Source organism: Xenopus laevis, chromosome 2L, assembly GCF_017654675.1.
Source record: "Xenopus laevis strain J_2021 chromosome 2L, Xenopus_laevis_v10.1, whole genome shotgun sequence".
NCBI classification, from domain to species: Eukaryota; Metazoa; Chordata; class Amphibia; order Anura; family Pipidae; genus Xenopus; species Xenopus laevis.
The window spans coordinates 175,113,171-175,139,057 of record NC_054373.1 but is presented as its reverse complement, the minus strand read 5'-3'; the positions used below and the strand labels follow the sequence as shown (position 1 = coordinate 175,139,057).

Here is a 25,887-nt window from a genome sequence, read left to right as displayed (position 1 = left end):
TGCGTAAGAAATTTTGCAGTTTGTAAATCATTATTACATGTATTCAGAGCCAATTTGTATCTGATGCAGAATGCTTGTGTATTTGCCATTTTAAATCAATAGAAATCAAGCTACAACTTCAATTCCCTTCTCTCTAACAGCACTATTATATTGCCCATTAGATTGCTGAAGTCTTTAAATTAATAAAATCATGTACTGAGCTCTGAAATGCACTTACTGTGATAATGAAGGAAAGAGACCAAGACGGAATTCTAGGTTGCCTATGGATGCTAGGAACCTATGTGAATAGACTGCCTAAATGCTGATGGAAAAATAAAGAGCACCAAACATCTTTCAGAGCCATAAAAAGCAAAGAGTGTTGGATCATCCCAAGTTCAATAGCTCCCAAGTTCACCATGTGGATGGATTTTGTACATTATCTCTGGAAAATCTAACTGGCTCATTAAAATAATCTTTATCAGGCAGAACTAGAACCTGCCCAGTTGGGACAGGTCAGACAGAGCTCTGGGTGTAAATAGTATGATAACATAAATAAATAACAACCATATGTTATCATAAGGGCACTAACTAGACAAGTGTTCCCCAACTAATGACCCACAAGCAACATGTTGCTCACTAACCCATTGGATGTTGCTCCCAATGGCCTCAAAGCAGGTGTTTATTATTGAATTCCAGGCTTGGATTCAAGTTTTGGTTGTATAAAAACCTGGTGTACTGCCACAGAACCTCCTGTAGGCTGCAAGTCCACTTAGGGTCCACCAAAAATAGCCAATCACTGCCCTAATATGGCACCCCCAGGAACTTTTTCATGCTTATGTTGCTCTCCAATTTCTTTTACATTTGAATGTGGCTCACAATTAACAAATGTTGGGGATCCCAGAAAACTAGACTGAGCAAAGATAAAGGCTTATTGGCTGCTTTATTGAAATTGGAAAATACGAACCCTGCCGGGACATTTCTGTGGCAGCACAGTTCTCAAGTATGAGCAAACATCCAACCCTGGAAATACTTTATGCCTGAAATGAAGAACAAATACAGTTTAAATAACATACAGTAAAGGTAAGTCAGTAGTATAATACTTCAATTGGTATCAGCCTGTGTTTCATTTCTGGGTCTTGTTGCTCATGTGGAAAATTAAGTTCAATGTACCAATTCCTTTCAGGCAAACCCCAAGTGCCCGTATTTATGCAGCCCCTATGTTTTACTGAAAACCATTGTTCAGTTCTTGACCATTGTCAATTTGTTTGACATTTTTGTGAGGTCTCCTGCCTATGAGAACGCATGTAACTCAACACAGTCTTGTGAAATATACAGGTCACACCTTCAGCATCAGCCAACAGATACAATGGGCTCTACCGCAGAGATATCTGTCTTCCCGGATTGTATATTTGAAGACGATGGAAGGGTGTGAGAGACAAGAGACCTTTTAAAGCTCCGGTTTTCAGGCCAGGCAACTCGATAAGAAGGGACGCTTGAAGGCAGCATGTGTTCGCTTGGCCCAGTCTGCTTCTTGCACATGTTGAGCAAGGCTTTCAGTTCTGACCTGAAATTGTCATTAAGCCAACAGTATATAAATGGATTATAACAAGTGCTGCTCATTGCAAACCAGTGAAATGCAAAGTAAAGGGCATTGTTAGTGCGGATGGTTTGACTGGAGAGAAGGACGACGTAACAATTCAAAGGAAACCAGCAGACCGCAAAAAGGACCACTACCAACATCAGCATCTTAATGGTCTTCTTCTTCTTCCGACGGAGAGCAAAATATTGCTCTGTAGTCACATCCCCTATAGCATTTCGAAGCCACAACTTTTTGGCCACCGTGGTATACGCCACTGAGATTATCAGCAGAGGCAAGACATACAGGAGGATGAATGTCGCCAAATCGAGATATTTCCAGAATAGGTCAGAAGGTTCCGGGAAATCGGGGAGACACAAGCTTCTGATGTTTTCCTCACTGTAATAATAAAACATAATTATTATACAGCTTAGAGAATGATATTTTATCTATATTATTTATATGTCTATTGCACCGGAATAAATTAAAGGATAAAGCTAGCTGGGAAAAAAACTTTTTGGTGGATTTTTTAATGTATCTTAAGTTGGCCATACACTATGGGGCCGATTCACTAACTTCGAGTGAAGGATTCGAAGTAAAAAAACTTCGAATTTCGAAGTGTTTTTTGGGCTTCTTCGACCATCAAATGGGCTACTATGACCTTCGACTTCGACTTCGAATCGAAGGATTCGAACTAAAAATCGTTCGACTATTCGACCATTCGATAGTCGAAGTACTGTCTCTTTAAGAAAAAACTTCGACCCCCTAGTTCGCCATCTAAAAGCTACCGAACTCAATGTTAGCCTATGGGGAAGGTCCCCATAAGCTTTCCTAAGTTTTTTTGATCGAAGGATATTCCTTCGATCGTTGGATTTAAATCCTTCGAATCGTTCGATTCGAAGGATTTTATCGTTCGATCGAAGGAATAATCCTTCGATCGTTCGATCACACTATTTGCACTAATTCTCAGTCGAATATCGAGGGTTAATTAACCCTCGATATTCGACCCTTTGTGAATCGGCCCCATAAAGTATTGTTTTTGCCTGGTGCTGCCATCAAGAATTGCAACATATATTTGTCCCAGAATGCTCTATGAGGCAGAGCAGATATGGAGAATAACAGGGGCTGTGTTCACTCAGGCTAAAAAAGTCAATGCAAGTGTTGAAACTGGGGCGGGTCATGGAATAAACTCACAAAGTGGGGCAAACGGACAAAGCTAAGGAGAGAAAAGATTGCGAGTTTATCATCTCGTTTATTGATTTGCGTTTCACTAATCAATAATCAGACTGCCAGTGGACCAGGCTGCTCTATTCTGGTTTTAGAAGAATACATTTTTACAAGTTTTTTTTTTATTAAAATCAAAAAGTTTTTATTTAAAACAGTGCAAAGATAACTTTTCTCAAAATATTTATATAGATTCAGCAGGATTACTAAGGGTCTTAACATGAAGATCAGGGGTCAGTGCCGGAGTGCCCAAAATCTTCCTTGTCTGCTATGGAAAATCTTTCACTGGCTGCTATGGAAAAGTCCTTTAGACAACACTGTGAAAAATGTAGGCACTTTATAAATAAATAGGAAAAACTATTAGTAATAATTTAATAAACTCAGGAGTCAACTTGAGTTCATGGCTGGATGAAAATGGCTCACTTTTACTTAAACATGAAGATACATCCCAAGCAGATTTCCCTTTGGTTCATCCATTGGGGCCCCCGGTGACTGGATGCTTCCTCCTTGCTATACATTATAGATGGTAATTTCTTCCTGTCTCCATAGAATTCTACAATGATTAAATCAATATAATCAAGTTGCCGTCCTCAGGAGGGAATATCAATAGGATTTGATGGTAGAAGATATACCTTGATTATTCCAGAGTGAGTCACTGATTATTTTAGCACTCAGAAAATATGTATGTTGCTTATCCGCGAGGCTACGAGATCCTGGAACACTGGGATCTGTAGCTCTGAAAAGACTTGTGGTCTGTTAGATACTGGAATTTCTTGGTGGTTTCTTCTGGCATTCCAAAGGTAGGAGTGTGTTTGAGAAGGCTAATTAAACACATTTGGGGGTCTATTTATTGAACCTCAATTGTTTCTGGTCGAGTTTTTAAAGAGGAAAATTTTTAGAGGGAAAAAAAAACCGATATCCAAAATCTGAAAAACCAGAATCCGATAATACTCCAGCTGAAACCTATCAAGGCCATGTAGAAGTCAATGGCAGATTACAATTTGAAGATGTTTCTTGACATCGGGAATCTGCGATAGTTTTCGTTAGACAACTCGGATGACCACTGAAAAAGTTGGACAATTCAAGCGCCAAATTCGAAAATGTCATATGATTTGAATTGTCGCGCGACATTTCAATCTGATTTTTTGATAAATTAGGTAAATTCATGGATGGGAGATAGGTCGACTTTGTTGACTTAATAAAAAAATTAGAAAAATTAGAGTCTTAGTAAATACCCCATAGGTGTTATTTATGACTTCAACCAAAGTTGCAATTGGGCTAAAATGGACACAGACTTTACGTGAATTGACACCAATCAACAAAGGTACTTGCGGCCAAACACACTCCATGCACTTGAGAATTTTGATACCAAGTGCATTTTGGTTACCAGTGGTAAAACACACAGTAGAATTACGCCAAGAGAATCATAGGCGTCACTTTGACGTCAAGTGCTGGAAATAATACCATCTGTCATTTGTCATAGTGTCAAGTACAATTGTACACATTTTGACACATCGGACAAAATGGTGCCGAGAACAAAAATTCCATGTATAATAGCCAGAACACATGGCAGATAAATACAGGGCCAATTCCATGTATAATACCCAGAACACACAGCAGGATAAATACAGTGCCAATTCCATGTATAATACCCAGAACACACAGCAGGCTAAATACAGGGCTAATTCCATGTATAATACCCCAGAACACACAGCAGGATAAATACAGTGGCAATTCCATGTATAATACCCAGAACACACAGCAGGATAAATACAGTGCCAATTCCATGTATAATACCCCAGAACACACAGCAGGATAAATACAGTGCCAATTCCATGTATAATACCCCAGAACACACAGCAGGATAAATACAGTGCCAATTCCATGTATAATACTCCAGAACACACAGCAGGATAAATACAGTGCCAATTCCATGTATAATATCCCAGAACACACAGCAGGATAAATACAGTGCCAATTCCATGTATAATACCCCAGAACACACAGCAGGATAAATACAGTGCCAATTCCATGTATAATACCCAGAACACACAGCAGGATAAATACAGTGCCAATTCCATGTATAATACCCCAGAACACACAGCAGGATAAATACAGTGCCAATTCCATGTATAATACCCAGAACACACAGCAGGATAAATACAGTGCCAATTCCATGTATAATACCCAGAACACACAGCAGGATAAATAAAGTGCCAATTCCATGTATAATACCCAGAACACACAGCAGGATAAATAAAGTGCCAATTCAATGTCAATTAAAAGTAGGGAGGGGTGTGTGTATGGGGCTGGGTTTTCATTTGGAGGGGTTGAACTTGATGGACTTTGTCTTTTTTCAACCCAATTTAACTATGTAACTATGTAACTATGTAACTATGTAATACCCCAGAACACACAGCAGGATAAATAAAGTGCCAATTCCATGTGTAATACCCTAGAACACACAGCAGGATAAATACAGTGCCATTTCCATGTATAATACTCCAGAACACATAGTGGGATAAATGCAGTGACAAGCTCATGTATAATACCCCAGAACACATGACAAGACAAATACAGCCCCATTTTCGTGAAATGCCTCCCAGAGCAGCATGCAGGATAAATGTATTTCCAATTTCATATATAATACCCCAGAACACAAAACAAGATAAATAGAGTGCCAATTCCATGTATAATACCCAGAACACAAAACAAGATAAATACAGTGCCAATTCTATATATAATTCTGCAGGACACATGGCAGGAAACTTGTAGCGTTCTGCGTAGGAAACGAATACATGTAGATGAAAATCTCATGTAACTTGTAAATTGCTAACTAGGTCTGAAACTTAAGGGACACAATTATTTTCTGTAGTATAGTATTTCTGAAAACACTCCAGGCAATCTATGACATTGAACACTGAAGCTGAAAACATAAATAGGGTGTTTCAGCAGAACTGTGCATATTTGCCTCTGCACAAACATATATAATGATCAGTAAACTTTAATTGGTGTAATACAGTTAGAATAATGAAAGTGAATATCTCATTGTCTATGAGTCACTGCACTAGGACTGATTTGTGCAGTAGCTGCATAACTATAATTCACAAGGATCTAGGAAGCTTCATATTCGTATTGTCCATATAAAATTGCCACCATATCATGGAGAGGTTCCAGAAGACTTTGTGGAATGCTTTTTAAATGTCACCTTATTGTTCTAATTCACAGGAGCAGAAAACTGATTTCTAACCAATGGGTCAGGACCCCAACTGGGGTTGGTCCTCATGATCTCGTATAACTGTCCTGCTACAATAGACAATGGGAATAAACCAAGGCAAAATGAGGATTCTTAACCAATTCTTGAGTCACAAAGTTGACTCTAAGGGGCACATTTACTAAAGTGTGAATTTTCTCTTCATCTAAATTCACCAAAGTTCACCTCAATTCGCCAGATGTATTTTCTCAATACATCTCATATTTACTAAAAATCACTTTTTCAAGAGAAATGTGGTTGATTTTCTCCGGGCATAACCTCTCTGAGAAAATTTGGCATTATTTATTTTTCCCTTTCTCTAGAGAATTTTTGCCATGGAGAAAATAAGCATGAGTGACAATTTAGGGCTCCTAAACATCAACTTTTTGGCTCGCACTTTTTGGGGTCCCCCCTCTGACCAGAAACACCCCCTTTCAGATACGGCTTTGAGATGGTCGAACTACTTTTTAAGGGACATTACCCCTACTCAGTTAACTTCTTCATTGGTTAAATTTAATAAATGCTTTTTCTCGGAGGACTGGAGATCTCAACATTTCAAATTAATCCATCTTGGTTATGGTAAACTTTTTCGTTCTTATAAGGGTTTAAGTCAGGTTTCGTTTTGTCCCAAATGTAATCAGGAAAATGTAAACCTTTTTCATTATCTTTGGAGCTGCCCTCACATTACTCTTGTTTGGCAAAAAGTAAGAGATTTTATTAATGCTAAGTTGAGAATAAATCTAACTATATCTCCAGTTTATGCCCTTTTGAATATTGGCACCCCTTCTTTTTCTTTGAATAAACATTGTAAATCTGATCTCAAACTTAATTTTACGGTTTATGGCGGCTACAAAGAAGGCCATATTTCTGTTCTGGATTTCAGAGTCTACCCCCTCCTTAAAAGAAATTTTAGTATATGTAAATCAGCTATGCTGGCAAGAGGCCATAAAAATTAAATTTGAAGAACCACACATTAATACTACGTTTTCTAATGATTGGTCTCTTTATTTCGATCAAATAGACTCTAAATACAAATCTAATATTCAAGAGCTATTATTGATTTAACTATCCTAATGTCTGGGCAACATAATTAACTCAGTGGCAAAAAAAAAAAAAACTGCACCATGCGAGGTATAGGTTTGTTTTAGTTATGTGTTGCTTTTGTTAGTTTAAACAGTAGATCTGGTAACTAAACATTATTATATACGTCATATGTACTCTTATTTGAGGCAAGTATAATCCTCATGTTTTTCACAATTGTATTATTCATTTGTAGTGGAAACAGCACGTTAAATGCATTCAAATAGTTTAATCATACTCAATTTACGCTGTGTAAAAGTAATTCTGTATATTTTTGAAAACCCAATAAAAATGTTGAAAAGAGAAAATAAGCATGGAAAGAGTGATGTTGGTATTGAGATTTAAAAGCATCTGCTCTATCTTTATAATGGTATTTCCCCAGTTTGAACCTGGACAAATTTCTCTTTGCAAAAATATGTTTTTGTGCTCTTAGTCAATTGGAGAATTTTTACTGGAGAAAGTTCACCTGGAGAAGAGTGCGAATTTACACTACGGTAAAGAAAATTTTCACCACTTTGAAATCAATCCTCTAAAACTTGCTATATTTTGCTTTTAGTAAATTGGCGATGTTGAGGGGAATCTTCATTTTTGGTGAAACTACTCCAATTAATATCCCCTTAAAGGTTCATTAAGGCCCCTGAGAAAAAGATTGAGAATCCCTAAGAGATTTTTGAAATTCTTTGCTCAATTCCCCCTTTTTATAATCCATAATTATCTCAGGCTTCCGTTATCATCATGAACTCCCTCAAGTGCTCCAGCCTTACTGATAGACCTACTCCTCAGATCCTGGGATTAAAAAAGTCTCTGTGGAACCAAAATGTTATGAGATCCATTTATTAACATCGGTTTTTTTTCTGGTTGAGGTTTTTAGCTGGAAAACTCGATTTGGGGGGAAATAAATTCAGATTTTTGGAGATTTATCATACCCCAAAGCTGCTAAAAATCAGAATCCTAAAATACTCCGTCTCAAACCTGTCTAGGTAATGTTGCAGTTAATGTCCCTGAAGTTGATTCTTGACATTGTGATCTGTTCTGGATAACCTGAAAACCTCTGGATTTTCGTCCAATAATCCGAAAAAGTAGAGTGTTCGTGCAAAAATGCGATAAAATCGAGTTTTTCAAGCGTAAATCGTACCATACAAATTGAAGCTCGATTTTATTGTGACATTTTTTCGCTCTGATATTTTGACAAACATTTTGGATTAATGAGTTCAACTCATGGAAGGGATTTTGATCGGCTTTGTGTTCATAAAAAAAAATTCATTAATTCGAGTTTTAGTAAATATGCCCCTAGATGTGAAGAAGGGGAATAAGCTGTGACAACTCACAGCCTAAATAAAAATATTATAAAAACATGCTGCATGTTTGTGAAGATCCTCATTCATTCAGGTCATTGTATATCTTTAGAAAGAAGTCAATTCAACTGGACTTTGTGTGGTTTTCTTGAAGACGTTTCACCAATTCAGAATTGAGAAAGCCATTGTATTACTGGTGAAACGTCGTCAAGAAAAACACAGCAAGAACAGTTGATTTGACTTCTCTCTGCAGATGAAAGCCTGCTGCATTCTTATTTAAGAGCAAGTCGAACATCAAAGAGAGGTGGATCACCTGGAGAAGGTCATCGACCATGAGATAAAACCTGTTTACTTTGCTTCCAGCTTCATTCTGGTGACATCGCTTTAGCTCTTTGCCTTGGGAAACAATATTCACATTGGAAGTGCAACAGTGTTGTGTTCCAGCTGAAGAAATCCAGAAATAAAAGAATGCGTCCGGACGGGAAGCATCCTATTTGCTGATGGGGCACCAGACATTGAAACCATAGAGTAAACACAATTTTCTTTCATGTGAGAAAGCCTTCAGATCTCATAAACACTTCTGGCAGAAGAACGACACAATCTGACCCAGAGGCATTACTTATTCTTCACAAACAGCTACATTCCTCCATTACATTTAATTCTTCGAAAATTGGAAATCCATTTTTTTTCTTTCACTAGAGGAAACAATTTGTGCCTCTCCCTCTTCTGTGCAATAAAAGACTATTCACTGCTTTCTCGCCTGATGGAAACCAAAGCATTCCTAGGCATTGTATGAAAACATCTTTCTCCTGGTTTCTTGCCTATCATATACAAAATATGACTTTATCGTAGCAGGAGAACAACCTTTGTTGCAAGGGCGTATTTACCATATACTAGTGATGTGCCGGTCGGGTAAAAAAAGAAGAACTGGCACTCAGAGCTCGATGCATGCAGGCAAATTGGGGTTGCCGATCCCTTCTGACTGTGCACCGGGCCAACTTATGCTGGAGAGGCCAGGGTGTGCTGGTGGGTTCTTGAATTTGGACCGGTCGGGTAAAATCCACCCTCCCTCAACCAGTGCCCGACTTCTGGGTTCCTCTTATAGACCTGTGCCAACCCGCCTTACCGATGACATCACAAATGGTGCGGGCCGAGCAGTCGCGCGTCTATAAAATTCGGAAGCCAGCAGTGTAAGGTGGCGGGTGGGGAGAGCAGGAAGAAGATCTCAACCTGGACCCAGTGCAAATAGTGGTGCAAGGTCGGCCCAAACCCACCAGACCTGGGGGTATCGGGCCGACCCACACCACTACCATTTAGGCACTTGAGGGCATGTTTCTAGGGTGGCATCTGTAAAGGGGCACTTACCCAGTTGCTGGGTTCTTTCCTAAATCTGGCAGCAGAAGTGGAGGGTCCCTCTAGTGGTGGCACATACATGTGTGATGTCACGTAGAGTAGAGATCACATGTCAGGTGCCTAGGGCAGCACCAGACCGGAATACACTCAGGGTGGGACTGGGCCGGCGGGACACCGGGAAAAAACCCGATGGGCCCCGCCAGCCCAGATCCGAACCCATATCTGCTTCTTAATATAGCGATCTCCCTTAGTTGGGAAGTCGCGGCAAAAACATTGCACGTGTACTTGGCGTTGCGTGCATGCGTACTAACACTGCATCGCAGCACCGTGCACCGACGCAGCAGGGAGGTGCCGAGGGGGCCCTGGACTAGTAACCCCGGTGGGCCCCCCAGTCCGACCCTGGATACGCTACTGCTTGGTTGGAGGAACATCTCATATTGGGACACATATACTAAAATGTGAATTTTCTCTTCACCTAACTTCACCACAGTTCGCCTCACTTCACCAGCTGTATTTTCACAACGTATCTCCATATTTACTAAGAATCACAAGTTCCGTTTTTCAGGACAAATGTGGTGAAATTCTCTGTGAATATTTTTCCCATACAATAGTAGTGTGGAAAAATCTCTAGAGAATAGAGATTAGAGATAGAGATAGAGAGAATGAAGAAAATTAGCATGGAAAGAGTGATGTCGATAATGAGATTTAAAATCGGCTGCTCTATCTTTGTAATGATATTTCACCAGTCTGAATCTGGACAAATTTCTCTTTGCAAAAACATGTTCTTTTGCTCTTAGTGAAATGAAGAATTTTTGCTGGAGAAAGTTCACCTGGAGAAGAGTGAATTTACTTTAATGCAAAGAGAATTTTCACCACTTTTTCAAGAGAATTATGAATTTATTTTTGTGAAATTTGCCAGTTCATTTCCCCATACAATAGTAGTAGGGAAACTTTTTTAGACTAATTTTTCCTAAAGAATTTTCGCCATGGAAAAAAGTAGCATGGAAAGCGCAAAGTTGATTGAGATTTAAAATTGGCTGCTCTGTCTTTCCAATGGGAGTTTTCCAGCCTGAACCTGGTGAAATACATTTTAACAAAAAATGTATCACTTTGATAAATTACCAGATTTTCGCTACAGAATTTTCGCTGGTGAAACATTGTGAAAGTTTTCTAGCGCTGAAGTTTTTCGCTTGTGAATTGTCCTCTTTGCTATTTAGTAAATAGGCGATGTTGTGGCGAATTGTCTTTTTGGCAGATTTTCGCTAAACATCCACAATTCGCCCTTTATTAAATGTACCCCATAGTGCTGGACACCACTTAATCATTATTCTGTTATGTACAAGTCAATATCATGTGGGAGAAAAACTTGACACTACTTTTCATGGGCTCTACCCAGTTACCCCCATTTTATTTGAAAGTGTCACATGGTTTAACTAAATCAGCAAAGGCATTTATTACCCCTAGAGAAGGTGTGCACCTCATATGAACTTCTTGTCATAGACCCCACCTATTTACCCATCAATCTCTGTGACTATTGTCATAAGATACAATAAAATCAGTTCAGACAAAACAAAGACACCTTATATTAAATACTTGATAAAGGAGAACTAAACCCTAAAAATGATTATGATTAAAAATGGCATATTTTATATACTGAACTTATTGCACGAAGCTAAAGCTTCAGCTTGTCAATAGCAGCAATGATCCAGGACTTCAAACTTGTCACAGGGGGTCACCATCTTGGAAAGTGTCTGTGACACTCACATGCTCAGTGGGCTCTGATTGGCTGTTGAGAAGCTAAGCTTAGGGCTCGTCACTAATTATCCAGCAGAAAATGAGCTTCCCCTGTAATATAAGCTGATGCTACAGGTTTGCTGATTATTAAATTCTGATGCTAATTGCACTGGTTTCTGTGCTGCCATGTAGTAATTATCTGTATTATTTACTAATCAGCCTTATATTGTGAAATTTCTATTCTATGTGTACTGTATATTGTGAGTGGGTCCCTAAGCTCAGTAAGTGACAGCAGCACAGAGCATGTGCAGTGAATCAGCAGAAAAGAAGATGGGGAGCTACTGGGGCATCTTTGGAGACACAGATCTTCCCTGTTGAAGTGTTGCAGTGGCCTTGGGCTCAGGGGTTTAACTACAGAGGAAGCAGACCCTGCGGAAGCAGGAGGGCCCAGGAGGTATATGGGCCGCATGAGGCCCTAATTCATATACAATTTCATTAAATATTGATAAAACAAGCCAACATTTTGAGGGCCTGTGGGGTCAAGTAATATGTAGTTCTGCCATTGCTTGGCCTGGTACAGATGCTCAAGGCATAATGTGTGGCATTTTTATTCTGACTCTTGGTTGAACTTTAGTTGTGCTTTAATGTGGGACACTTATACCAGCAGAACATTGATCAGCCTAACAAGATGGTCTGTGCAAGTGCAACAGTCTAATATCTGTACAGAACAGTTACCTGTATTTAAAAGTGAAGAGCTTCTGGTAGATTGCATGGGGTAAGGAGAAACAGGTCGCCATGATCCAAATGATGGCAATGTAGGCCACGCCTTTAACCGTGGATATACGTGGCTTTAGTGGGTGCATAATAACCTGGAGGGGTACAAACACAGGAGGCAGAAATGTTATTATATGAAATGTTCAATGCTGTAGACTGGCATTGGTACCTTAAAGGGATACTGTCATGGGAAAAAAATTTTTTTTCAAAATGAATCAGTTAGTAGTGCTGCTCCAGCAGAATTCTGCACTGAAATCCATTTCTCAAAAGAGCAAACAGATTGTTTTATATTCAATTTTGAAATCTGACATGGGGCTAGACATTTTGTCAATTTCCCAGCTGCCCCAAATCATGTGACTTGTGCTCTGATAAACTTCAATCACTCTTTACTACTGTACTGCAAGTTGGAGTGATATCACCCCCCTCCCTTCCCCTCCAGCAGCCAAACAAAAGAACAATGGGAAGGTAACCAGATAGCGGCTCCCTAACACAAGATAACAGCTGCCTGGTAGATCTAAGAACAACACTCAATAGTAAAAACCCATGTCCCACTGAGACACATTCAGTTACATTGAGAAGGAAACACAGCAGCCTGCCAGAAAGCATTTCTCTCCTAAAGTGTTTTGAAAAAAACATGTTTTCCGATGAAAGGATCCCTTTAAAGGATAAGTAGACCTTTAAAATAAGTGAATGTAAAATTGATGAGGGTGCTATTCTAAGAATGTTTGCAATGTACATTCTTTATTAATGTATTTATTTTAATTCCAAGATATTAAAGGATACAAGTACTGTTAATATGAATGAATTTTGTTCCAACATCGCCACCTACTGGTCATTCTCATACCAGTCTGACCACCAAGTAGTCAAGGAAGTTGTCAGGAGAAAGAAGAGGCTGCTCTGATTTGAGAAAGGTATCTAATTTTTTTTCCTAAGCAGAAGAACATCAGAGCAGAAATACTGCAAAGAATAAATACAGAGCTTTTTATATTAGGCTTATTTACTAGGAATGTACAATTTCATCTAATTGGTGGTTTACTCCATTCACAATTGTGCTTAGTTGGGCGTTCCGCATCATGACCCTTGGTGCCATTAGGGAATGCATTTGTTCTGAGTTTCATCTCTATACACTGCTGTATAATTAATAATTAGCATTATGCACAGGGTCACATGGTGCAAGGTTCATGCACAAAATACTGGATAAGACTACCATGGATTATGCAGCTGAGCCAAGGCCACATTCAAGGTGACTTGCGAAATACTTGGATACGTGTGCCATAAATCAAATGGGGGATTTTAAATAAGATTATTTACTGTCATGGGAAAACAGGTTTTTTTTTTCAAAACACATCAGCAGAATTCTGCACTGAAATCCAATTCTCAAAAGAGCAAACAGATTTTTTTTTTATATTCAATTTTGAAATCTGTGATGGGGCTAGATATATTTTCAGTTTCCCAGCTGCCCCCAGTCATGTGACTTGTGCCTGCACTTCAGGATGGAACTGCATTCTGGCAGGCTGTTATTTCTCCTACTTAATGTAACTGAATCGGTCTCATTGGGACTTGTTTTTTTCTTATTAAGTGTTGTTCTTAGATCTAGCAGGGAGCTGCTATCTGGTTACCTTTCCATTGTTCTTTTGTTAGGCTGCCGGGGGGGAAAGCGAAGGGGGTGATATCACTCTATCTTGCAGTACAGCAGTAAAGAGTAACTGAAGTTTATTAGAGCACATGACTTGGGGCAGCTGGGAAATTGACAATATGTCTAGCCGCATGTCAGATTTCAAAATTTAATCTGTTTGCTCTTTTTAAAAATGGACTTCAGTGCAGAATTCTGCTGGAGCAGCACTATTAGCTGATGTGTTTTGAAAAAAACATATTTTCCCATGACAGTATCCCTTTACCTAGTATCGTTGGGAGCTGTAGTGAAACATAGTGCTTGGACCCCCTAAGGGCTCTTACACACGGGCGATTTTTCCTGCGTTGCACTTTCTTCCGTTCAGCCACAGGGGAGCGTAGGAGTAGACACACTCAATTATTGTGAAGGGGGCTGTACTCACACAGACGCATGTATGCGCCGAACGCAGGTGAAATGCAACATGCTGCGTCCTACCTGCGTTTGCTGCTTACATGCATCTGTGTGAGTACAGCCCCCTTCACAATAATTGAGTGTGTCTACTCCTGCGCTCCCCTGCGGCTGAACGGAAGAAAGTGCAACGCAGGAAATCGCAGGAAAAACCGCCCGTGTGTAAGAGACCTTAAGGCAGCTATACTGCGGATCCATAGCATCTGGGGGCTGCAGTGTGGACATTAAAAGGGATTCAGAGGAGATCAGACCAGCTTGGGATATCTTATAGTCTCCCTGTGCCTGGAATTAGTTGTATTTTACATGTCTGAAAAGACTAATAAATCAGAGGGCGAGTGAATCACGCAGCACGTGCCAAGAGCATGCAATCTGTCATCATTGCTTGCAGTCTGCTAGCTTCATCTTAGGCTTTAGAACTCTGAATAGACGAGATGCCAAACCCAACAATATTTCATCACTGCTGGAAATGATATTAAGATTGTAACAGCCACATGCCAGGGAGTGTGCCTAGAAATAACCCATCAGACATGATGTTTTCTGCTGAACAAGATCCCAATCATTTCAAGCACTGGGTCTTACTATTACTGCTAAAATGAAAGGCAGACATTCAGAGCATGCACAGCCACTTTTGGAATTTCTATTGAGTTTTTGTGCTCTTCAAGAGAAGCCCGTGCTGAAATTCCCATTTGTTGTATCCAGATTAATAACTGTGTAAAAATATACAGTTCTTATAATCAACAATTTCAGATAAATGATTAGAAATGCACCGAAACCAGGATTCAGTTCGGGATTCGGCCAGGACTTTTTCACCAGGATTCCTATTCGGCTGAATCCTTCTGCTCGGCTGAACCGAATCCGAATCCTACTTTGCATATGCAAATTAGGGGCGGGAGTGAAATTGAGTGACTTTTTGTAAAAAACAAGGAAGTAGAAGATGTTTTACCCTTCCCTCCCCTAATTTGCATTTGCAAATAAGGATTCGGTTCGGTATTCGGCCAAATCTTTCACAAAGGATTCGGCCGAATCCAAAATAGTGGATTCAGTGCGTCCCTATAAATGATATAATATTGCACATAAGGAAGAGCATTTTCTTGCATCAATCACCCCTGCACTACTTTAATATTGAATGTTTTTGACTACTGGGCAGGGAATGAAAATGGCAAGATACAATCACTTTGCATGGAAATTTCGGATGGGGAGGGTGTCCTACAAGCAGTCTCGGAATGACCCAATGACACACCAGGAAAAGTCCCGGTGGGCCCAGGTGTCCGTGGGCCTCTTGCTTCTAACCATTTGGCCTAGTTCATGGTCATTCTCTATTTCTTTATGGGGAAAAATGGTAACAATGGAAGATTAAAGTATTGTAAGTAGATATAAAAGACCAGGAGAATAAAGAGGCTGAGTGAGGAGAGGAGGAATAATAGTTTGGAAAGTGGGCCCACGATCTAAGGTTTCCTGGCATCCCAGTCCAACACTGCCTACAAGTGAGGTTCTGCAGCACCAGAAGACAGGGACTATGGCACCATAAACGCAAATGGATAGTGGGGTCAGAACCCTTTTGGGATATACCTGTACAAGTATCAGACTCAAGGAATAATCCAAAAAAATGCCTATTAGAGAGATAGAGACAAAGTAACCCCAACAGAGAGGTAAAGAAAGAGGATCTGCCATGAAAGCCTAGCAGGTGCCCAGAGACAGTGGCACTCTAGTTACAACCTGTTTGAGAACCATTGGTTCCAATCCAAGCATTGAGTGTAAAGAGTAAGTTGTGCCACACTGGTGCCTTATACCTCTTCCAATATACTGTATACATGGACTCTCTTGGAGTATAGGGCAGGGTCCCAACATTTTTTTACCCATGGGTAAAAAGATTTGGGGAGCAACACAAGCATGAAAAATGTTCCTGGGGATGTCAAATAAGGGCAGTGATTGGCTATTTGGTAGCCCCTATGTGGACTGTCAGGCTACAGGAGGTTCAGTTTAGTACACCTGGTTTTTATGCAACTAAAATGCCTCCAAGCAGGACTGTATTTAGGTCCGATGCTGCCCTATGCACCAGACCTAAACAGGCATGTGATGTCACTTCCTATTGAAATCCGTGGAAGAGGGTAGGCGATTTTTTTTTTTTATTTAAAAAATAAATGTATAGGCACCCGAGGGCCGCCCCCTAAAACCTGTCGCCCTAGGAACAGGCCCTTGGGTGCTTTAATATACTGTAAATACACCCCTGCCTCCAAGCCTGGAATTCAAAAATAATCACCTGCTTTGAGGCCACTGGGAGCAACATCCAAGAGGTTAGTGAGTAGTGATGGGCGAATAAATTAGTCAGGCGCAAATTTTGCGGCAAATTTCCACGATTCGCCGCAGCGAATAAATTTGTGGGCGTCAAAATTGATGCGGGCGTCAAAATTCGTGTTTCGGTAATTTCCCGCTGTCACGCATTTCGCAGAAAAGTTTAGAAATTTTAGTTGAAGCGAAACGTGACAAATTCGCCCATCACTATTGGTGATCTACTTGTTACTAATGAGCCACTACTTGGGAATCTCTGGTATAAGGAGTCATGTGTTCGAAGCTGGAAAAACAATAATCATTGATTACCTGGTGTCTGTCCACTGCGATGGCTGTCAGGGTTAAGGCTGAGACGTGGAGGGAGCAGTACTGGGCAAATCGGCTGACGTGGCACATGCCTTTACCAAACATCCAGGTGCTGTTCACAAAACGGGCCTGTGGAAAGACCAAATCAAATTATGATCGGACTTCTGGTGCAGAGGAGCCACAAGGGAAGGTAGAAGTAGCCATTGATACAGTAGTAAGAGAGAATGCACTATGAAATATGTTGGCGCTACATAAATACATGTTAATAATTCAATAATAAAACCCCCATATTCTATACACCCTTCTTTATTTGTACACTCCTTTTCTGGAAAGGGACTGAATAGAAAGTAATAAATTAGTAGCAATAAAAATAGATTTGTAACTTTGCGGGGCATTTTTTTTTTTTAGATGGGGGTCAGTGACCCCCCATTTGAAAGCTTGGAAAGAAGAAGTCAGAAGAAGAAGGCAACTAATTCAAATAATATAGAAAATAAATAATGAAGACCAATGCTTAGAATTGGCTATTCTATAACAAGCAAAAGTTCTACTTCAAGGTGAACCACCCCTTTTTAAGGTGACGTTATGTCTTGTGATACCGAATCTCTGCACTTGATTTGGCCACTTGGAAGGATCTGATAAATGACTCCCCGCTGAGGCAGAGGGATGCTGGGAGTTACACAAAATCCGATATTCTGCTGATCAATGAGACGTATCTCTTATGACAAGCGATTCCTTTGAGTCAAACAGTCAATAGCCCAGAACCAACGATTGAAGATACAGAAGAAAAAGGACGTACATGAGAGCGGAAGACTTTAATGAAAATCAACGATTATGGGAAAACACATAAATTAACCCTTCGCTACCATAAAAGCCTTCATCTGTGCACCCACTGGGGTTTTTAATGAGCTACGTCGAGCATGAGGCGAATAAACAAGGAGCATAATAAACGGTGTTCTTTAAATTACAATGTGTCCATGGATAATTGTGTTGCTTTCATCATTACTCTCTCCACCTCACTCCTCCTGGTAATCTGGAGAATTTGTTTAATCAGACAAAGTGCTTTGCATAACGAGCCCTTCCATTTCCCTAATTGCTGCCTTTGTCTCAAGCCTACTGATAAGGAGGACGTCATTATAACGGGAGTTTAACTGGGAGTTAGAGCCTCATTACAGGCTATTGCCGTGAAGAACCAAGGACGTGAAATGAAACCGTTCTTCAGTTTCTGCGCTATAATTATATAGTGTAATAAATAGCAACAAAACGAAAGAACAAGGGGCAAATTCACTAAGATTCGTAGTTGTGCCAGCGTCCGATTCGCCGCACTTCGCCAGGCGTATTTTCGCCAGCGCTACGCCAATTCACTAAAATCCAAAGTTGCTCTCAGGGGAAGCGTAAGGTTGCGAAGTTGCGCTAGCGTTAATTTGCCAAGCAAAGCGAAGTTACGCTAGCGATGCTTAATTTGCATAGGGCGCCAAATTGAAGTTACAATGGAGGTATATGTAGCAGCACTACACAAGCCTGGGAAACCTTCAAAACAGCAAATAATTTTTTTTTTTTGCCCTACACATGTGCCCACTGTATAGTTAAGGTGCCATGAGTTAGGAAATGTAGGGGGGAAGGAGGGGAGCCCCAAAAAAAATTAGATCTTTTTCAGCCTATCACCCATAAAAAAAGAAAAAACGCCAGCGTTTTTTGGGACTTTTTTTGACGCAATCCTTATCTACTCTATTGCACTTCGCCTGGTCTGAGGTGGCGAAGGAAGTCTGGCGTAAAAGGTAGCGTTCAGAAAAATGCGAACGTCAGTGAATTTGCGTAGTTACGTCCGTTGCGCAAATTCGCCAGGCGTAAGGGTGCGAAGTAACACTAGAAAGTTTACGCCAGTGTCCGTTAGTGAATCGGCGAATTAACGAAAATGAGCTACGCTAGCGAATTAACGCTAGCGTTAGGCGCTTCGTCCTTTAGTGAATTTGCCCCTAAGGGTGTGAATCCTGTTTTGTGTAATCTTTATATCAATGAGAAGCTTTCATGAAGCTCCCACATGATAATATTGTGGCTGATTGAGTGTTACATTCTGGCAGTTTAATGTCACAAACACATGAACCCACAGAGAGAGAGAGACTAAAAATACACCAAACTATGTATTCCGTCCTCTGCCATCTGTCACAATACACAATACACAATGACACATTCAGATCTGCTTATTCCCGGGTTCTTACAAACACTTTGTGACATTCAGCATGAACTTGGAGCCCATATTACTCTGCATTACTCGTACTGTAGGCTCCAGGGGATGCAGAACACAGTTTTCAGGGGCCTGATAATCCTGCAGGGTCACGGTCATGGAGGCCTTGCTTATAGGATAAGTAAAACTTGAAAATAAGTGAATGCAAAATTGATGAGAGTGCTCTTCTAAGAACGTTTGCAAAGTACATTCATTATTTATTTATTTTTAATTCCAAGATATTAAAGGATACATGTACTGTTAATATGAATGAATGTTGTTACAACAGCGCCACCTGCTGGTCAATTTCTCACCAGTCTGACCACCAAGTAGTCAAGGAAGTTGTCAGGAGAAAGAAAGAGGCTTCTCTGATGTTCTTCTGCTTAGGAAAAAAACTAGAAACCTTTCTCAAATCTTTCCTAAGCAGAAGAACATCAGAGCAGCCTCTTTCTTTCTCCTGACAACTTCCTTGACTACTTGGTGGTCAAACTGGTGAATATCACCATTCTAGATACACATCTATGAGATGGTGGCCTACAGTGGTAGATAATATGCCTTCTGAATGTAAGAAATGTTACATGCATCCAGGTCCGGACTGAGAATTAAAATAGACCCTGGCATTTCAGGTACACAGAGGCCCAATCAGCCCACATAGAGGCCCAAACAGCCCCCATCAGACCACTAAATGGTGACTTTCTATGGGACCTTATAGCAGCCCCTCTGGCATTTGCCAGAACCCACAGATTGCCTGTCCGGGCCTGCATACATCGTATCCATTGCTACATGCATTGTATTATTTGCCACTTCTTCCATTTATGTGTAACCTTGTACAGGGAGGATATGGACCTACAGGGAGGGCAGGGCCAGCCCTAGGCAAGCCGGCTAGCCTAACCCCCCCTCCGGCTGGGTGCACATGCTCTTGCGCCCGACCTCGAAGAAGGAGAGAGCGACGGAGGGGAGGGAGACATGAGCAATGGAGAGGAGGGTGACAGGAGGGAGGGGAGAGTGACGGAGAGGAGGGTGACCGGTGGGAGAGGAGAACATTGGAGGGGAGGGAGGGGAGAGTGATGGAGGGGAGGGTGACAGGAGGGAGGTGAGAACGACAGAGAGGAGGGTGACAAGAGGGAGGGGAGAGCAACGGAGGGGTGGGGAGGGAGATTGATGGAGGGGAGGGTAACAGTTGGAAGGGGGGAGTGATGGAAAGGAGGGCACATGAGGGAGGGGAGAACAATGGAGAGGAGGGAGGGGAGAGTGTTGGAGGGGAGGGTGACAGAAGGGAGGTGAGAATGACGGAGAGTAGGGTGACAGGAGGAAGGGGAGAGCAACGGAGAGGAGGGTGACAGAAGGGAAGGTAGAGCGACAGAGGAGATAGTAACAGGAGGGAGGGGAGAATGACAGAGGGAAGGGAAAAGGGGAGAGGGGAGATACGGAGGGGAGGATGACAGAAAGGAGAGGAGAACAATGAAGGGAAGGGCGATGGAGGGAAGGGAGGGGAGAGCGATGGAGGGGAGTCTGACAGGTGGGAGGGGAGAGCAAAGGAGGGGTGACAGAGGGAAGGAAGGGGAGTAAGACTGAGGGGTGCGAACATGGACTAGGGGTAGGCAGAAGACAATTTTAGAGCTATCTGCCCATTTCTCCCCTATCATTGTGCTCTAGGCAGCTGCCTCTTCTGCCTACTCCTAGTTCCATTCCTGTCTACAGGGTAACCTTCTCTCAAAGGCAATTCTTCTTAGACTTGGGCGTTATAATAAAGAGAACTTTCCATCCCTTAAATGAACAGTATTCAGAGTATTTCAAGATCATTTTATTCAGCCATTTTTACATGGGTCACCCTAAACTGTATTACATGGATTATTCCTCCCAATATTTGAAAATTAGAAAGAGGGACAAAAGGTTCTGCTAGAACCGGAGCCCATTTTTTGGCCACACCCCCTAAATACTCTTTTACAAAATGTGGCAGGTTATGGAAAGTCTGAACACATTTCTGGGGCTTTTAGAGTCATGTTTTATGTGTTATTATAGTTTTGCTAATGAAGGTGAACTGCCCTTTAAGCTGAAAGTCTCATTTCTCCTAAGACATCTGCTTATCTTAAATTGTTGCAATTGTATATAAGTGCAAGTGCTGAGTATTCTGGGCTCTCTGCCAAAAAGACTCTTATTTAATTACATTTCAGAAACGTTGTATCTTTTTCTAGCTGTTCAGTGCAAGAAATCAGAGAGAAACTCGCGATATTTCAGTAACAATCCGGGACTGTGGGCTGAGCTGTCAAAATCGGGACATTCCCTCGAGCCGACATTGTATGAAGATCCAAATTATTGAAAAAACCCCAGATCACAAGCATTCTGGATAGTAGGTCCTGTACATGTACAGGTATGGGGCTTGTTATCCAGAATGCTTGTAACCTGGGGTTTTTCTAAATAATGGATCTTTCTGTAATTTGGATCTTCATACTTTTAGTCAGGGGCGGAACTACCGGGGGAGCAGGTTATGGAAAGTCTGAACACATTTCTGGGGCTTTTAGAGTCATGTTTTATGTGTTATTATAGTTTTGCTAATGAAGGTGAACTGCCCTTTAAGCTGAAAGTCTCATTTCTCCTAAGACATCTGCTTATCTTAAATTGTTGCAATTGTATCTAAGTGCAAGTGCTGAGTATTCTGGGCTCTCTGCCAAAAAGACTCTTATTTAATTACATTTCAGAAACGTTGTATCTATTTCTAGCTGTTCAGTGCAAGAAATCAGAGAGAAACTCGCGATATTTCAGTTACAATCCGGGACTGTGGGCTGAGCTGTCAAAATCGGGACATTCCCTCAAGCCGACATTGTATGAAGATCCAAATTATTGAAAAAACCCCAGATCACAAGCATTCTGGATAGTAGGTCCTGTACATGTACAGGTATGGGGCTTGTTATCCAGAATGCTTGTAACCTGGGGTTTTTCTAAATAATGGATCTTTCTGTAATTTGGATCTTCATACTTTTAGTCAGGGCGGAACTACCGGGGGAGCAGGGGGTGCGAGCGGGCCAGGGCCCGCACCCCCTCAGGGCCCCCCGGCAATCCGCATGCCGCTTCACGGCGCATATTCCCGGGCCAGTTCAGGGTGTACGGAGGGGGGCGGGGGCCGGCTTCGCGTCCTGCGCCAGGGCCCGCCCCCCTCTAGTTCAGTTTCTGCTTTCTAGACTTTAAATAAACCCAATAGGCTGGTTTTGCCTCCAATAAGGATTAATTATATCTTAGTTGGGATCAAGTACAAGTTACTGTTTATTACAGAGAAAAGGAAAATTGATTTTAAAACTTTGGATTATTTGGATAAAATGGAGTCTATTGGAGATGGCCTTTCGGTAATTTGGAGCCTACTGGATAATGGGCTTCCGGATAAAGGATCCCATACCTGTAATTCATTTCAATGAATATGACATGGAAGCATGGAGGTAGGACAGCCCAAAAAAAAATGTTCCTAGAAGCCCAGAACCCTGCTCCAACTACTCCTGAATGTGTCTCAAGCTCTTGCCCCTTCTCTGTATGACAGTTGCTCTCGGATCATGTTACTGATACTGAGGAACCGTCTCAGCTTTATCATCACTCGCCTTACAAATCTCGAGGGGAAGAATGTTTCTCTTTCAGCCACTTTGTACATGTATATCATCACTATAAGGCAAATTATTGGTCTTGACGGGCTCCGTAGCATTGACTCCATATATTACACACTGTATAAACTATTCATTGGATGAATCAGCCGAGGGCATGGAAGTCACAGTGGATTTGGCACATGTCACTCAGTACAACAGTAAAACCTGGTGCCTGGAGCCAACAGGGCAGAATTCAGCATGAAATCTAATAATCAGCTTTCAGCCTTTACAAGGGAACAGGATTCTGACCTCTCTAACCCCCTACTTTCATACGGATCCTTGAGTGTTTGTCTCATGTCTGAAATCTGAAGATCACGTCATTAGTGATAAGTGAATCTGTCCTGTTTCGATTCAAAATTCATGAAACTGAGAAAAAAATTGCGAAACTGAACAAAAATTTGTGAAACGCGAGTCAATGGGTGTCAACATTTTTTTTTTACACTATTTTTTATGAGTGTGACAATTTTTCTTGCTCCATAGTCAATGGGCGTTTTTTCTTATGGTAACTTTTTCTCCAAATGCATAAGGGTCAGTCCACAGGAGCAGATTCGGGGAGATTAGTCGCTCCCGAACTGCCTTCACCCTGCCATCAAAAATGAAAATCGCCTGGGGCAATGCAAATGCAGTGCCTCGTTTTCTGAAGATGCCCAAACTTTCCTCATATGGCAACTTTGGGCGACTTCCTTGTTCTAAGGTTGAACTTAACTTACTATGTCACTATGTTACTACCGTATGTTACTATGTTACTACTGTATGTTACTATGTTACTACTGTATGTTACTATGTTACTACTGTATGTTACTATGTTACTACTGTATGTTACTATACTATGTTACTACTGTATGTTACTATGGTACTATTGTTTGTTACTATGTTACTGATGTATGTTACTATGTCACTATGTTACTACTGTATGTTACTATGTTACTACTGTATGGTACTATGTAACTACTGTATGTTACTAGGTTACTACTGTATGTTACTATACTATGTTACTACTGTATGTTACTATGTTACTATTGTATGTTACTATGTTACTGATGTATGTTACTATGTCACTATGTTACTACTGTATGTTACTATGTTACTACTGTATGTTACTGTGTTACTACTGTATGTTACTGTGTTACTACTGTATGTTACTATGTTACTACTGTATGTTACTGTGTTACTACTGTATGTTACTGTGTTACTACTGTATGTTACTATGTTACTACTGTATGTTACTATGTCACTATGTTACTACTGTATGTTACTATATTACTACTGTATGTTACTATTGTATGTTACTATGTTACTACTGTATGTTACTATGTCACTATGTTACTACTGTATGTTACTATATTACTACTGTATGTTACTGTGTTACTACTGTATGTTACTGTGTTACTACTGTATGTTACTATGTTACTACTGTATGTTACTATATTACTACTGTATGTTACTGTGTTACTACTGTATGTTACTGTGTTACTACTGTATGTTACTATGTTACTACTGTATGTTACTGTGTTACTACTGTATGTTACTGTGTTACTACTGTATGTTACTATGTTACTACTGTATGTTACTATGTCACTATGTTACTACTGTATGTTACTATATTACTACTGTATGTTACTATTGTATGTTACTATGTTACTACTGTATGTTACTATGTCACTATGTTACTACTGTATTTTACTGTGTTACTATGTTACTACTGTATGTTACTTTGTTACTACTGTATGTTACTATGTTACTACTGTATGTTGCTATGTTACTACTGTATGTTACTATACTATGTTACTACTGTATGTTACTATGTTACTACTGTATGTTACTATGTTACTACTGTATTTTACAATGTTACTACTGTATGTTAATATGTTACTACTGTATGTTACTATGTTACCACTGTATGTTACTATGTCTCTATGTTACTACTGTATGTTACTATGTTACTACTGTATGTTGCTATGTTACTACTGTATGTTACTATACTATGTTACTACTGTATGTTACTATGTTACTACTGTATGTTACTATGTTACTACTGTATTTTACAATGTTACTACTGTATGTTAATATGTTACTACTGTATTTTACTATGTTACCACTGTATGTTACTATGTCTCTATGTTACTACTGTATGTTACTATGTTACTACTGTATGTTACTATGTTACTATGTTACTACTGTATGTTACTATGTTACATTGTATCACAGATAGAAATGAGAGTTAGTTCAAGGGAATTCGTTGTGGATATTTAGTTGGAAATCAAACTGATCACCATTACGCAGAGAATACACAATCATGTTGTAAATGTGTTGGAAGGAAAAGCAAATTATTGGCCTAGATGACATTATTCGGAAACCCATTATCTGGAAAGCTCTGAATTGCAGGAAGGCCATCTCCCATAGACTCCATTTTATCTAAATAATCCAACCTTTTAAAATTGATTTCCTTTTTCTGTGTAATAATAAAACAGTAACTTGTACTTGATCCCAACTAAGATATAATTAATCCTTATTGGAAGTAAAACCAGCCTATTGGATTACTGTTTAAATTGTTTTTTAGAAGACTTAAGATATGAGGTCCAAACTATGTAAAGACCCCTTTTTTTCTGAGCATTCTGGATATCAGGTCCCATCAGGACCAGACTCGGCTGGCCGTATCGCCCCCTTCCCTCAGCTGAGGGGCACACATGCAAGAACAAGAACAAAGGTTATAGGGAGCTGCATTTTCATCTGATGAAACTATAAATGAGCCAGTTTAATCAAATTCACAATTCTTAGCTGAAAATGCAGTGTGATTGACATGTGTGCCATGAATAGCAATGACTGGGTCACAAGTCAATGGTTTTTTTAAACAAGTCATCATTTATTTTGCCCCTGTAATTCTATTTCCACCTGTTTCTCATTGACTTGCAATACACAGCAGTGCCACTAGAGGGAGCTTTAACAGGTAAAAATCACAATTGCTCTGCTTCAGCCTCTCCCAGCACAAGAATGGCCGGAGGCTGCAGAACTTAAAACAGGACCATTGAGACAATTCAAAACCAGTTTTCATTTTTTATTATTTGCGGTTTGTGAGTTATTTAGCTTTTTATTC

The 25,887-nt window shown here is 40.4% G+C and overlaps 1 protein-coding gene across 1 annotated transcript in view; it reads right to left on the bottom strand.

Annotated features, from left to right (window-relative positions):
* Nucleotides 1-683: 683 nt before the first annotated feature.
* The window catches only part of gpr83.2.L (G protein-coupled receptor 83 gene 2 L homeolog), a 33,892-nt gene continuing 8,688 nt past the window's right edge, over nucleotides 684-25,887 (bottom strand). Inside the window, exons 2-4 of the mRNA XM_018247776.2 lie at nucleotides 16,947-17,072; nucleotides 12,230-12,363; nucleotides 684-1,954 (exon numbers count right to left, since the gene is read on the bottom strand). Of these exons, the coding sequence (XP_018103265.1) occupies nucleotides 1,330-1,954; nucleotides 12,230-12,363; nucleotides 16,947-17,072 (885 nt within the window). The 3' untranslated portion in view covers nucleotides 684-1,329. The remainder of the gene's footprint in view (nucleotides 1,955-12,229; nucleotides 12,364-16,946; nucleotides 17,073-25,887) is intronic.